At 45.4% G+C, this 16,193-nt stretch overlaps 1 protein-coding gene across 1 annotated transcript in view; it reads left to right on the top strand.

Annotated features, from left to right (window-relative positions):
• LOC117346598 (E3 ubiquitin-protein ligase TRIM39-like) overlaps positions 1-14,681 on the top strand; it is a 50,516-nt gene extending 35,835 nt beyond the window's left edge. Inside the window, exons 5-6 of the mRNA XM_033916429.1 lie at positions 10,576-10,688; positions 11,244-14,681. Coding sequence (XP_033772320.1) covers positions 10,576-10,688; positions 11,244-11,770 — 640 coding nt within the window. The 3' untranslated portion in view covers positions 11,771-14,681. The remainder of the gene's footprint in view (positions 1-10,575; positions 10,689-11,243) is intronic.
• The last annotated feature ends 1,512 nt before the right edge of the window (positions 14,682-16,193 follow it).

Raw genomic sequence — 16,193 nt, 5'->3', positions numbered from 1 at the left:
CCCAACTCTTTCTGTCCTTTGATCCGAATAAATTGGGACGCCCTGTCTCTAAACGTACGTTGTCTAATTGGCTGGCAGCGTGCATTTCCTTCTGTTATGCTCAGACTGGACTAACACTGGAAGGTTCTGTCACGGCCCATAGAGTCCGAGCCATGGCAGCATCTGTAGCTTTCCTCCGTTCCACTCCTATTGAGGAAATCTGCAAGGCTGCTACTTGGTCCTCAGTTCATACTTTTACATCTCATTATTGTCTGGACACTTTCTCCAGACGGGATGGTCACTTCGGCCAATCTGTTTTGCAAAATTTGTTTTCCTAATGGCCAACCTTCCCACCATCCCTCTTTTTGTTAGCTTGGAGGTCACCCATCAGTCAAGAATATGCTGCCTGCTTGTCCTGGGATAAAGCACAGTTACTTACCGTAACAGGTGTTATCCAGGGACAGCAGGCAGATATTCTTGCGTCCCACCCACCTCCCCGGGTTGGCTTCTTAGCTGGCTTATCCTAACTGGGGACCGCGCGCCTCTGTCGGGCGGGAAGGCACTCGCGCGTGCGCGGTGCGGCCTACCAGAACTTTCTAAGTTCTTAGAGTGCAATCACTCTAAAATTGTCCGTACCGGGGCTCCGTCGGTGCCGTCACCCATCAGTCAAGAATATCTGCCTGCTGTCCCTGGATAACACCTGTTACGGTAAGTAACTGTGCTTTACTTACCATAACAGGTGTTATCCAGGGACAGCAGATATTCTCACAACCCACCCACCTCCCCGGGTTGGCTTCTTAGCTGGCTTATTTTAACTGAGGGACCGCACGGTCTGCATCGGGTGGGAAGGCACTCGCGCATGCGCGGTTCGGGCTATCGCGAACTTTCTAAACTCTTAAAAGTGGCGATGCACTTAAAGTGGTCCGTACCAGGGCTCTGTTGGTGACGTCGCCCATAAGTGAGAATATCTGCCTACTGTCCCTGGATAACACCTGTTATGGTAAGTAATTGTGCTTTCTGGCAGCAGAGATCATTGTTTCCTTTAGTTGCTGGCCCCTCTGGCTAAATTATGCCCAGGTATTCATTGCAGGCCCCTATCCTGGAAATTAGCACCTAATATTCAGTGCTTGGCAGTTTAGCTAACATTCAATGTGCCATGCCAGGATATCTTAACTGGAGAATGGAGAGGCTGCTTTTTGTGTGCTCCAGTGTGTGGTTAGCTATCCATGCATTGGCACTACCAAATAATTTCCAGATCTGCCCCAGGACTACCCTAGCATAAACTAGATACTCCCACTGAAGGGTGGCCAGCGTGATTCAGCTGAGCCTCCTAGGCCCAGCTAAATTGTTTTAAATATAAATGTAGCTAAAAATAAATGATTTAGATTGCACTTGTGCCAGGGGTCAAATGGAGGTATGGTTCATGTCTCTTAACCATAGGACTGTCTCTGGGCAGGCTGACCTCGTTAGGAGGGTAGTGGGAAGGACCTTCCCAGGTAACTGAGTAGTAAAGGATAATGCTACTGGGGCTCTGGTTACGTGGCTAGTTCCAGTTGAACTGGAAGCCAAAGGGAATTGCCAGATGCCGGAAAAGCACAGTTACTTACCGTAACAGTTGTTATCCAGGGACAGCAGGCAGCTATTCTCAACATATGGGTGATGTCATCCATGGAGCCCGGATGCGGACAGCCTCGCAAGTAGACTTGCTTGTAGAAACGTAGAAGTTTCGAGTCAGCCGCACCGCACATGCGCGAGTGTCTTCCCGCCCAGCACAGGGCTAGTCTCCTTAGTTCAGATAGCTACCAGAGAAGCCAACCAGGAGAGGTGGGTGGGTTGTGAGAATAGCTGCCTGCTGTCCCTGGATAACAACTGTTAACGGAAAGTAACTGCGCTTTATCCCAGGACAAGCAGGCAGCCTATTCTCAACATTTGGGTGGACCTCCAAGCTACCTAGAATGGGATGGTGGGAGTGTTGGCAACTTAGGAGAATAAATTTTGCAATACGCTCTGGCCAAAATGGCCATCCCGTCTGGAGAAAACATCCAGACAATAGTGAGAGGTGAAAGTATGAACCGAGGACCAGGTAGCAGCTTTGCAAATTTCCTCAATAGGTGTAGATCTGAGGAAAGCCACTGAAGCTGCCATTGCTCTGACTTTGTGGGCTGTGATTCGACTCAGAGTTGTAATCCAGCCTGAGCATAGCAGAAAGAGATGCAAGCAGCCATCCAGTTGGAGATGGTACGCTTAGAGATTGGATGTCCAACTTGGTTGGATCGAAGGAAACAAAAAGTTGAGGAGCAGTTCTTTGTGGTTTGGTGCGTTCCAAGTAGAAGGCCAAAGCACGTTTAAAGTCCAGAGTTTGAAGAACTGATTCTCCAGGATGAGAATGAGGACTTGGAAAAAACACTGGAAGTACAATAGATTGAGATGAAATTCTGAAACCACTTAGGTAAGAATTTAGGATGAGTACGGAGAACCATCTTGTCATGATGGAAAACTTTGAAAGGTGGATCAGCAAATAAAGCTTGCAGCTCACTGACTCTTTGAACAGATGTGAAGGCAATGAGAAACATCATTTTCCAAGTGAGATACTTCAGATGAGCCGTAGACATGAATAAAGAATTACAAATGGAGGCTTCATCAATTGAGCAACAACAACATTAAGGTCCCAAACCACTGGAGACAGTTTGAGAGGAGGGTTGACATGAAAAAGTCCTTTCATGAATCTGGAAACCACCGGGTGAGCAGAAAGGGGTTTCCGTTCAATAGGCTGATGGAAAGCAGCAATTGAACTGAGATGGACTTGGAGCTATGTATCAGTGCAAAAGAGAATCTAGAACAGAAGAGAAGGAGGAATCGTGAGGCTCCTTATCATGAGAGATGCACCACGTAGAAAATCTAGTCCATTTTTGGTGGTAACATTGCCTAGTGGCAGACTTTCTAGAAGCCTCTAAAGTGTCTCTTACAGGTTGAGAAAACTGAAGAGGAGTTATGTTGAGAGGACTCAAGCTATCAGGTGCAGAGACTGCAGGTTGGGATGAAGTAGAGATTCGTGACTCTGTGAAAGCAGAGACGGAAAAACTGGTAGAAGGTATGGGTCCCTTCTGCTGAGTTGAAGGAGAAGGGAGTACCAAGGTTGTCTCGGCCACCGAGGAGCTATCAGAATCATGGTGGAATGATCATTCTGTAACTTGACAAGAGTCTTGAGAATGAGAGGGAATGGAGGGAATGCATATAGAAAAAGATTTGTCCATTCCAGTAGGAAAGCAGCTGCCTCGAGGCATTGAGGAGAATATATCCTGGAGCAGAACTGGGCAGTTTGTAGTTGTGGGGAGCTGCAAAGAGATCTATCTGAGGCGTTCCCCACTGCAAAAAAATGTGATGAAGAAGCGAGGAATTGAGTGTTCATTTGTGAGGTTGCAGAAGACGACTCAATTTGTCTGCCAAACAGTTTTTCGCCCCTTGAATGTAGACAGCTTTGAGGAAGGTGTTGTGGAGGATTGCCCACTCCTAAACCGTCAGAGCTTCTTGACAAAGGGAGGGAGATCCCATCCTCCCCTGTGAGTTGATATGGTACATGGCGACTTGGTTGTCCATCCAAATGAGGACTACGTGGTCATGAAGAAAATGTTGAAAAGCTTTGAGAGCATTGAAGATCGCTCTGAGTTCCAACAGATTAGTTTAAAATTTTTTATTCATTTTCATACATCCACAAGTGTAACATAGAAATTTAAAACGATCTCATAAAACAACAGATTGATGTGACACTGACGATCCGTACTGGTCCAGTGGCCTTGAGTACGGAGGACATCGAGATGAGCCCCCGCAAGCGTGGGGCGAGGAATCTGTTCTGAGGACCTTTTGATGAGGGGGCGTTTGAAACAGCAAGCCTCTGGAGAGATTGGAAGAGAGCATCCACCAGCGGAGAGACTGTCTCAACGAAGGGGTGACTGTAGTGGGTGGCAAGCCTACGACCACTGAGATGCCAGGGTCCACTGAGGAATTCTGAGGGGAAATCTGGCAAAAGGAATCACTTGTACTGTGGAGGCCATGTGACCTAGTAGTACCATCATGTGTCTCGCTGAAATTGAAGAGCGAGAAGATACTGCATGACAGAGTTGAAGGAGAGCTTCCAGACGACGTTGCGGAAGGAATGCTCTGAGTTGGATAGTGTCCAGAACAGCTCCGATGAACTGTAGATTCTGAGAGGGCTGAAGTTGGGATTTGGGAAAAATGATTTTGAATCCCAAGCTTTGTAGGAACCACATAGTCCGTTGGGTCGCTACAATTACCCTCTGAGATGTTGAATCTTTGATCCAGTCATCGAGGTAAGGGAACACGGGAAGACCATGGTTCCTTAAAGCTGCTGTTACCACCACCAGGCACTTGGTGAACACTCTGGAAAATGAAGCCAGGTCAAAGGGTAGCATTCTGAATTGGTAATGCAGATTCCCCACCTGAAATCTGAGATACTGACGGGAGGTCTGTGAGTAGAAGCCTCCTGGAAATCCAGAGAACATACCAATCGTTCTGATGTATAAGGGGGATAAGGACGCCAGGGACAACATGCAAGATTTTTCTAAAAAATTGTTGAGAGCCCTGAGATCCAAAATGGGTCTCAGATCGCCCGACTTCTTCGGAACTAGGAAGTAACGGGAGTAAAAACCCCTGCTCTGCTGTTCCAGGGGAACTTCCTTGATGGCAGCTTTAGCTTTCTGAAGAAGGGCGGTCCGGGATGGATTGGAAGGATACTCTTTTGGAGGAAACTCTGGTGGAACCTAAGTGAAAAGAAGAGAGTATCCTTTCCTGATTATTGTCCTGAGTAGGACGTGAAGGTTTTGTAGGAGCTGACTTTGGCTTTGGTCTGACAATGGAAGCAAAAGATTTTGCATGATCTGACAACTTCTTAGTGGCAGCCTCTATGGATTCATCAAAGAGGTCATTGCCCTGATAAGGAATGTTAGCCAGACGGTCCTGAAGATTAGGATCCATGGTAATGGTGCGAAGCTAGGCCAAGTGGTGCAGCGCTACAAAAAAAGCAGTGACCCTAGCCGACAGCTCAAAGGCAGCATAAGATGACCGGAGAAGATGCAGTCTGAGTTGTGACAAAGTAGCAGTGACTTCTTGGAACTTGAAATGGCTATGTTAATCATAGAAAACATAGAAAAAATGACGGCAGAAAAGGGCCACAGCCCATCAAGTCTGCCCACTCCAGGTTCTTCAGAAAACCTGGAAGAAGATCAATAAGGAATTTGATATATACGGCGTGCAGAGATCTATACCTTGAGACCAATTTGTCTGGAACAGCAGGTATAGCATAAGGAGTCTCCAGACAAAGTGTGAAAGCTTAAGACAAAAGCTTGTTAAGAGGAAGCTTAAGTTGCCTCCCCACTCCTTGCCAAACTTCATTGGCTCCCAATAATCCCATTGTCCACCATCTCTCTCCCTCTCCTGTTTTAAACCCATTATTTCTTCCCCCCTAAAGTCCAGCATATGCACGTCTCTTTGAACCCCTCCCTCTGTGTACTTCTACACCAAGGCCCCCTCCCCTTAAGGCCTACCCCCCTCCTGGAAAGCCTACATATTCCCCCTGGCCTCCCAGCATCAATTTGCCTAATTTCAACAGCCTGCAATGTGGCCGGCGGGAGTGATCTTTTCAGCATTCAGCCTCAATGCTTTCAGCTCTCGCTTTCTGTTCCCCGCTGGCTTCCTTCAGGCTTCAGTGGAAAGCGTCGCGCTGTCTGTCTTTCACAGTATCTTGCGCCACTCTCCTGGTGAGGTTGCCCTGGCCACAGTCACCCGTTTGACCCTTGCTCTACTGCAGGTACATGACCAATGAGTTGGGCTGCAGCTGTTCCTTGGAGCTATTACGTCTCGCAAAGCTCTGGGGTGTGCTGGGAGGTGGCTGCGGGGGGGGGGGGGGGGCAGAGGGAGGCCTATCGTGACTGCTATTACCACTGCTGCTTTTGGACATCAAGCCCCTGGCAGTGGTCACTCTCTCTCCACTCCACAGCGCTCACCTTCGCCCGAGCCGTGCCTTCCAGCTGTGTGCATAGGTAGTTGGGCCCCTAGGTCAGCACTCGCACCACCGGTGATGGCTGTAAGCCGGACAGCGCCTGCATCCTTATGGTGTGCCCATTTCCACAGGCATAACAACAAAAATAAACAAGAGGGAAAAATGTTTCCCTTTCCCTATCAAAGGCTCTCGGGGGCCATGGAGTCTCCGTTGCAGCTGCAGGCTGCATATAGGTAGGTAGCTGTTGCTGACAAACACACCCCTTTCTAGTTTACCGCTTTCTACTCCCAGCACATTCAAGTCACCTTGCGCCTAAGCCATGCCCCGTCACCTCAAAGCAGCCGATTTTTTTTTTTTTTTTGTCACGGTACATCGATTCAAATCGATTCACCCAAAGTGAATCGGTGATTCGGTTCGAAACGGGCAGCACTGCTCCCCACCCCCACTCCACCTTCTTTGGTAGAAAAGTATAAAACCTCTCCATCCACTTCTCTTCAGCATCAGCCTTTCTTGTGTTTAACCACAAAGCTCTGTGATGCTCTAAATAGCCAGCAGCACTAGTATGCTCATCCCCCAAGCATCTGACCCTTTTGATCTCCTGACAGACAGACTACATTAGCACCTGCATTTCTCCATGAATTTTAGCTACAGAACATGCAGCCTGTCACACTGACTTAGCTATTGATTAACTATACCAGACACATGTAAGGGTATGTGAACTGCTTGTTGGGGGCACGCACTGTGCAGGTCTTCATCCTCCACCCCCCTTCTTGTTTAATGGCTGCCAGGGATCCCATGCTACTTTACTGCCTGCCAACCTCTGCCAAAGCCGCCACCGCTGGGGATACCATGCCCTCATTCCTACCTGCTCCCCTCCGCCGAACTGACTCGGAAGGCTTCCCTACAATGTGTGAGCCAACGTCAGATGGAAGCCTTCAGGTCAGCGGGGGATTCCGGTTACTTCCAGGTGGGCTGCTGCTCCTTCCTGCCTTCAATGGCACTTCTTGCAGGAATGAAGGCAGCCACTGCACGTGCTGACCTGGAAGCCGCGCCTCTGATGTCAGAGCTGATATCGGAGAGAAGGCTTGTGGGTCAGCCTCATGCAGCAGTTGTGTCCCTGCAACAAGTGCCGCTGAAGGTAGGAAGGAGCAGCCCAGCTGGATGGTCCTGAAGAAAGCGATTGTGGCCCTGGAGTGAGCAAGTAGGGAGAGGGGGGACATGACCGGGAAAAAGAGAGGGGGAAGATGCGCGTTGGGACATAGGAGGGGCATGATTTTGGGACAAAGGCAGGGAGAGGGGGGACAAACTCAGGACACAGAGGGAAGGGGGCATGAACTTGGGACACAAGGGAGGGAGGAAGGGGCACTAACTTGGGACATAGGAGGGAGGGAATAGAAAAGGAGAATTATTGGGCATGAGTATGTGAGCAAGAGGGAAAGAGATGGTGCACACGGGGAAAGGAAGAAAGAGGAAAATTGGGCATAGAGAGAGAGAAGAAAGAGGTAGCGATGCATGGGGGGGAGAAGGATGAGAGAGAAATGTTGGATATGGTGGTGGAGAGGGAACAGAGGGACAAATTGAATAGAATGCAAGGGGGGAGACATGTAGCATGGTGCTGGAGAGGGGTGATAGAAGGAGAAATGGGCATGGGGTTGGTGGGCAGTGGTGAAAAATGCTGCACATGATCCGGGGGATGAGAGGAAGAAATGTTGCCAATAGGGGTGGAAGAGAGAGGAAGAAAAGTTGGACTCTTGGAAGGACAGAGAGAGATATTGGTTGGGGAAGAGAATGAGGTCCAGAGGAGAGAAAGTGTGCAGGGGTGAGAAAGAAAGAAATATTGGATGCACAATCAGAAGGAAGTGCAATCAGACTCTCATGAAATCACCAGACAACAAAGATAGGAAATAATGATTTTATTTTCAATTTAGTGATCAAAATGTCAGTTTTGAGAATTTATATCTGTTGTCTATGTTTTGCACTATATTTGTCTATTTTTCTATAGTTGTTACTGAGGTGACATTGCATATTTTAAAGTCATTTGCCTTGACCTCTTTGGGTTTTTTTTTTCCTAAATTCTTTATTCATTTTTCCATCTTATAACAAGAACACAATATTATGTGTGTTTTTTTAAAATTTTGTGGTTGCCATTATATATTAAGATTATATTGTATGCATATGAAAAATGGATGGAAGAAATTGCATTACAAGTAGTACCATTATTATAGGGTTGGGTCTGGGGCAGAGCTTGGGCGGGGGTACTCAGTTACTATTTGTTGGACTTGGGGATGCTTGGCTTGAAGTTGTTGAGAAACACTGAACTATACCATCCTATCCTAGTAGTCCAAACAAATTGCATAGATGCTTGTTTCTATTGCCTTTTAAACTTTTGATTGTAATCTCTTTATCATATGTTGTGGCGGTCCCAATAGCTGTTGAATCAAGTATATATGGTGCCATGAATGGGGTATTTCTATACTGCCTCCCTCGGCGCCTGCCTATATATGGTGCCATGAATGGGGTATTTCTATACTGCCTCCCTCGGCGCCTGCCTAGACAAACTAGGCCTAACATCATATAGCTATGCAGACGACATCACCTTTCTCATGCCTTTTGATCAACCCAAGCCCTCTATGGTAGACACACTACACCGAACACTAGAAACAGTAGCAACATGGATGAAAGATCATAAACTGAAGCTGAACCCAGACAAAACAAAATTCATCCTCCTCGAAAATAACAAAGTCCCAACTATTACCAATATAGAAATTAACTCAATCAATTACCCCATTCAACCCACCCTAAAACTACTAGGAATATAGATGCTGCACCATGCAACCACAAATCAATAAAACAATATAGAAATAATTTGCAGTTATGAGAAACTTAAGACAAGTTCGAAAATTCTTCGATAGAACACAATTCCAGCTCGTAGTACAATCTCTAGTCTTAGGTCTCTTAGACTATTGCAACATTCTGTACCTCCCCTGCCAAGCAACAATGATAAAAAAACTACAAACGATCCAAAACACAACACTGAGACTTATCTATTCATTGAGGAAACACGACCACATCACGCAGGCATACCTCGACTCACACTGGCTTCCAATTCCGGCAAGAATACTATTCAAATTATACTGTCCAAGCTTCACTGGTTTCCAATAATCTCCAGGGTCCACTTCAAATGTGCCTGCCTAACTTTCAAGATCCTTTATAGCATTCTTCCTCCCGTTATTCCACTATCTTGGAATTCCTCTAATCTCAATTCCACCAGGTCCTCCTAAAAATTAAAACTATCCTTCCCGTCTATAAAAGGTATATACCATGCTGGAAAACTAGGGACATCCCTCACCTTTAGAATCACCGAGCTCTGGAACAACCTTACATCCCCTCTCCGAAATTCGAGCTCCCTCCAACTCTATCGAAAACATCTGAAAACTTGGCTTTTCTCAAAAATGTAATACCTCCCCCCTCTCTGGTACCTAAACCCTCTATTCCTCCTTTACTCTTAATCCACAATCATCCTTTGGAGTTCCATTCTATCTTAGTCCTGTAAACCATGCCGAGCTCTACAATCGTGGAGAAGATGCGGTATACAAACCTAAGGTTTAGTTTAGTTTACTATTTAAAATCATAAACCGCCTCATCCAAACTACATCAACTAGACACAGGAAAAACCCACACTCCATTCACGCACCCTCCTATCAAAAAAGTCAAATGGAAGAAACTATATGATGGCCTCCTAGCCACACAAGCAGCAAAACTCGACAACCAAATCTCCAATCTACTAATTATGACCCCCAGACTACGAAAATTTAAGAAAAGAAGTAAAGACGCTACTTTTCAAGAAATTCCTGCAAACGACTTAATACCGCTAGCTCCTTCCCACTTCCCAATACCTTCCTGATTCTTCATCTCCTCTAGAAATTACCAAATATCTTCTTGTAATACGTTTTTTGTCATTCTTTTGTAATCTGCCTTGAACCGCAAGGCAATGGCGGAATAGAAATCTCTAATGTAATCTAATCTAATCCTTAAGTTTATATACCGCATCATCTCCATGAGAATGGAGCTCGACACGGTTTACAAGAACTTAAAATAGTGGGTAGAGAAGAAGAAAAAGGATTACATGAACTTATGTGTAGAAAGGGGGGAGAGAAAGGGGGGAAGGATAGAGTTACAATTTGCTGAAAAGCCAGGTTTTCAGTTGTTTGCGGAATAACTGAAGGGAGCTTAGGTTCCGCAGCGGGGTGGTGAGGTCGTTCCAAAGACCTGTGATTTTGAAGAGAAGGGATTTTCCCAGTTTGCCTGAATAGTGGATGCCGCGTGGAGAGGGGAAGGCTAGTTTAAGCCTTTGGGCATGTAATGAATGTTTTGTGGCAAGGTCATGTTTATTATATGCTCAAATTCTGTGAACGTATTAGCTGTCTCTACAACCACCTATTCTGGTAGCCCATGCCCCTTTTCCACTCTGATGGCAACCAGTATAGTAACAGTGGCTTCTAGGTTTACTGAGATTAGTGGTCATGCCATAGTCATCGCAGAAGCGGCATTCTTTGTGTAATTGGTTTGTATTCTCTTAGGTGCGAAGCTGTGCCCATTCAGCGGCCGAACCCCGTGTCCCCGGAGCTGGAGAAAAGCATCTGCAGTTTCCTTGAGCATATCAGTCCCAACATCCTGATGAAGAAATACAGAGGTGAGGGAGTGAAGTGGCACAGGAAACAAGGGAAGGGTTGCAAGATATATAAGGAGTGGACGAAAGTGGGCTGAAAGGGGGGAGGGTGATGCCAGGTGGAATAGAGAGAGGAGAAAAGAGGTAAATGAAAGGTAAGAAAAGAAATACTAGAGAAATAGAGGGCTTAGAACGAACCGCTAAGAGCATTAGAAGACAATTTTCAAGACTAATTTCTGGCATAAATGCATAGTTTTTGACACAAAGGTGAGGCATTCCAGGGCCTGGGGTTGGGAATTATATGTACACTTTAACAATTTCAAAAGTATGTGTGCAAATTCATATGGAAATATTACTGCACAGGTAGAAACATGATGGCAGATAAAGGCCAAATGGCCCATCCAGTCTGCCCATCCGAAAGGTTAAGGAATTCATACATAACCTTTTTACATTTGTGTACACAGTTTTTTGAAAAGTGAGCGCTTTGGGATCATTTCTGGAGGGAAGGTGCAGTTGTAAATTCTGATTTATCATCTGCTCCAATGTAGGCACCTTTTTCCTCTTTCTCGCTCTTTGCAGCTGATGTGACCCTGGACCCAAGGACTGCCAATCCATGCCTGATCCTTTCAGATGACAGGCGCAGTGTGAAACGCGGAGAAGGGAAACAGGACCTCCCAGATAACCCGGAGCGCTTTGACACCGACCCCTGTGTCTTGGGCTGTGAGGGGTTTTCCTCTGGCCGCCACTACTGGGAGGTGGAAGTGGGCGATGGGGGCCACTGGGTTGTGGGGGCGGCCCGTGAATCGGTCAGCAAGAAAGGCCTCATCAGCCTGACCCCCAAAGAAGGAATCTGGGCCGTCCGCCTGATCAGGGGCCTCTTTGAGGACCGTTATCAAGCCCTCACCTTTCCTGAGCGAACCTTCCTGTCACCCAAGCTGAGCCCCAGGAAGATTGGGGTATACTTGGATTATGAGGGTGGCCAGCTGTCCTTCTACAATGCAGATACCATGGCTCACATCTACACCTTCAGCCAGCTCTTCCGTGAGAATATCTACCCTCTCTTCTGGGTCTGGTCAACTGAAACTCTGACCATCCTTTGCCACTGACCTCGAATCTCCCCTGCATAGGGGCTAAAATCTGCACAGCTTTTATTATCCCCTGCTCCCTCTTGTCCGGCCCCCTGCAGGAGGACAGCTGGACTATGGAAAGACACCTGCCCCTCCTCCATGTTGAAACTTCTGCCATTGCTGCTGTGGTTGTTGCCTTCTCTCTTGCCTGCTTGGGATTTAAGGGCAAAAAGATTCAGTTAAGAAACAGTGATATTAGGATGTAGGCCTGTGATTCTAGGTGCAGTGACCAGGAAATGTTTAGTACCCCCTGCAATATACACTGTGTCCACAGGGTGTATATACATTCCTCTGCAATACCTGCATTGTGCACAGGGTGTCGGAAATATATACCTGCCATACAGTCTGTCTACATAGAAATGATATGCTCCTTTCAATTCATATAGTGCCCACATGCTTACTTGCAGAGAATAGTTGCTTTGGTTTTATTTTAGTGTGTGCTCAAAAGTATTGGCATATGCTAAGAGGAAATATGAACATGCACATCCCTTGCAACAGAGCACATGCTCCATGGCAGGCCGACACCACTGCCCAGATCTATAGGGCAAATATAGAGTCGACGGTGGAGGCTAGAATTGCATTGATAATTACAGCTGAGGAGCAGAGAGTTGGGGGGCATGGCTACATTTCATTGCCCCTTTTCCTCGGAGCAGAATAATGCTCGGCTTTCAAAGCGTATTGTCTATGTTCTCCTTTTCCTGGATTCCTAATTTATAGAGAACTTTTGTGTGAATATGGGGTGCTACAGACATTAATTCCCTCTTGTGCACTGTCTCTCTCTTTTTTTTTTTGTTGTTGTTGTTTTCAGAGACATGGAGCATGAAATGGACATAGAAATGAATTTGAAAACCGAATGTTTTTTTTGTGTGTAATATTTCTGTACGTGTTCTATGTGTGTGTGTTGGGTTTTTCTTCTGCTAGATCAAGCTCTGTGCTTTATAAATTCGTCTGTCGTGAGTTTTGTCTGTCTCATTTTGGGAACCTCTGCAGTTTCCTCTATATACTGTATAGTCTGTCTCTCAAATACATCCCTTGCTAGCAGCGACACCCCTGAATTTGTTAAAAATGGGGAAATCTTATGCATTTTTGAGTGTGGCTATGAATGGAACTGTGTCATAGTGTACTCAGTTGGTCTAGGTGAGGCTTGTCTAACCTAGAATTTGAGGCCCAGCGCTCGTCCCACCAAGTGCCTCTACATGGCCCTTGGAAGCTCAGCAATTCTTGTGCAAACAGCAGGATTCCTGCTTCCCCTCCATAACTTGGCTTTCTGCAAGCTTAAGTCATGTGGTGCTGGAAATTCAGATTGGACCTGCGATTTCAAGTCTTGAGAGACCAACCCAAACTTCCGCTACCATGTGCCTTAAGCTTGCAAGGAAACAGGAATTCCCCTGTTTTTTTCTGCAGCTGAAGCCAAGTGAGGAGAAAGACTGAGTGAAGCCTGGGTGGGGGTGTGGAGGGATATATGACAGAGCGTGTGTGTGTGTACACATGTGCATGTGTGTTTTAGACTTTCTGAATGTTATAGAATATATAATAAGGCCCCTGATAGAAAAAAGTTGGACAAGTGTGGTCTAGGTTAACTCTGATGTTGCTGATGATACTATTACATTCACCAACCCCAGCCTTTGCCATGCTTGGTGATGCCTGCATCCAAGAGTACTGGGCAAATGCTGAGCTGTCAAGTTACCCCATTCCAGGAGAGAGATATTTGGCCATCCTGACTTTGAATGTACACCCCAAAGCAAGTCTCTGCTTCTACATAAGAACATAAGAATTGCCGCTGCTGGGTCAGACCAATGGTCCATCCTGCCCAGCAGTCCGCTCACGCGGTGGCCCCAAGGTCAAGACCAATGCTGCAGATGAGTCCAGTCTCGTCAGTGTAGTATGAACTTGTCCAACGTTGTCTTGAAATTGCTGTTGCAGCACTAATAATGTGTCGGGGAAAGAGATGTGAGGAATTCAGGACGGGGCCAAAATCTCCCTTCTGAAACTGGATAACTTTGCATCTTTGGAGCTGCATGAGGACATTATGTTGACCTTAGTAGTTTTAGGTGACGGGGTCCATTATATCTAACTGTGGATTCTTTTGGAGGGCAACAGGAGCCCACATCTGATACTGTGGAAGTAGTCCATGTACGAGATGCCAAAATGGTAATGAATTTGCACCAAAAATCCTATGAAATGAGATTGACGGAACAGAGTATGTACATTTGAGCCTAGAACAACTTGGAAATCAGCTAGTGATTTGGGGTTGCGGGCTATCCATAATAAAGAATAGGTATGAAATAGAGCTGCATAGGGTGGATATCTCGACAAGCAGACTAGCTTATCGTGCCTGAAGAGTGGGTTTAGAACCCCTGCCCTAGAGTGGAGCAGAGAGAAGGGATATGAGGGTGAACTTTAGATACCTCAAAGGTATAGTTAAATGCACAAAAAAACCAAGCCTTTTCTGTAGCAAGGAGGTTCTGTAATAGAAGGCTGTGAGATGAGTTTCAGGTGCAACATTGTGATATGTTTTGTTGTAGAAAGGAGAGGGGGCGCACATAGAAAAGACAAGGCAAAACATGAGGTAACGTATGAAATGTAGTTTTATAGTAGAAAGGGAGTCTGCATGGTCCCTAAGGAACTTTAGCCCCTCTCACATTCTCCATTTGTGAAATTACTGCACTTCTTGCAAAGTTGCTACAGTTTTCTTTTACAGCCACTGTCCCCATCCATATATATTTTATGCTATAGATAAGTGACGGCGGGAAAGTGGCTGCATGAAAACCAAAAAGGTACAAAAAAAAACTTTCAAATGCCAAGCTTGGCCAAAACTATTCCTTGAAAAGAAACCTGAAATTGAAACACTATTAAAATTTCTGCTGCTTTCATTGGCTGCTAGCTTCTCTGCATAGGAATGGTGACCAATTATGAGGCAGTGCAGCGGGGATGGGGCTTGCTATTGATTCTCATTGGTCTTCCAGGCCGTGCTGTTTATTTACTCTTTAAAAGCATTGGCTACAGAAGCGACTGACATCCCGACATTGGCAGGCCACCTCCCCTCGGCTGTCTAAAACCAAATCGACTACCTGGGGGATTTATTTAAAAAGTTGAAATTGGAGGTGTTCCTCCCTGCCTTGAGGGGAGAGATTTTGCTCAGGCAGCTTGAGACTTTGAAAGCCTTGAATTATTAAATTTTGCTTCCCGCTAACCAATTTTTAATTGTAGTCTGTTTTGGTAGCAACAGGTTCCAGTTGACAGTTGTTATATGGTATGGGACCTTTTTCAATCATGCTGTTTTAACTATTCAATCATGGGTTTGGCACAGTTGACCTGGGCTCCCCTCTTGCCAATAGCTATAAAGACTTTCTCTCATCTTGGCTTGTGAAAAAAATAAAGCTTCACCTGATGACAACCAGCGTGTAATCTTTGTGGGGGGAGAGGAGGGAGGTGTATTGTGTATATAAAAAGATAATATATATTTCTATCTCTAATATGTATATAACATAATATAAAACTTTATTTATAAATTGCAGATGCCTCACAGTCCTGTACGATTTACAAAAGATAAAACCTGCGCATTAACTGTTGAATTTACAATCAATACAATAATCAATACATGTATTTTCCAAATTTACTAAATAAATAAATAAGCTTTCATTAATCTAAAATGCATGCAAGAGAATGTTAGTGAAATTAACAGTCGGATTAAAGGCTCCCATTTGGTAGGAAAGTAGTTTGGTTACATATCTTTTATACTTGCATTCCTTTACTAATGGAAAAGTGAAATAAGTATTATTTTGCAAAGATTGTTTTGGGAAAGAAAATGAGCATATATATATATATATATATATATATATATATATATATATATATATATATATATATATATATATATATATATGAGGTGTGATGAAAAATACAGTGAATGTTTAAATAAAAACATTATCCCAGGACAAGCAGGCAGCATATTCTTGACTGATGGGTGACGGCACCGACGGAGCCCCGGTACGGACAATTTCAGAGTGATTGCACTCTAAGAACTTTAGAAAGTTCTAGCTCGGCCGCACCGCGCACGCGCGAGTGCCTTCCCGCCCGACAGAGGCGCGCGGTCCCTCAGTTTCTTAGTTTCCGCGGAGCTAAGAAGACGCGTTTTTTTCAACGGCTGTTGAAACTTTTTTTCTATTGCCTTCCCGCTCGCGTAAACTTTTTGGCTTTGGCCTTATTTCGTTTCTTTTTTTCTTTTGTTAAAAAAAAAAAATATTTTTTCCTTTTCTTAATTTGATTTTCCCCGGCGGGGCCTTCTGCCACCATCGAAGCCTCGGCCTTCGATTTGGCGGAAGCCGTTTTTCCTTTCATGCCCCCTCAACCGGGTTTTAAAAAGTGCCAGCGGTGTGCTAGGCCTATATCTCTCACGGAC

Source organism: Geotrypetes seraphini, chromosome 12 (assembly GCF_902459505.1).
Source record: "Geotrypetes seraphini chromosome 12, aGeoSer1.1, whole genome shotgun sequence".
Lineage (NCBI taxonomy): Eukaryota > Metazoa > Chordata > Amphibia > Gymnophiona > Dermophiidae > Geotrypetes > Geotrypetes seraphini.
This window is presented reverse-complemented; position numbering and strand designations above follow the sequence as displayed.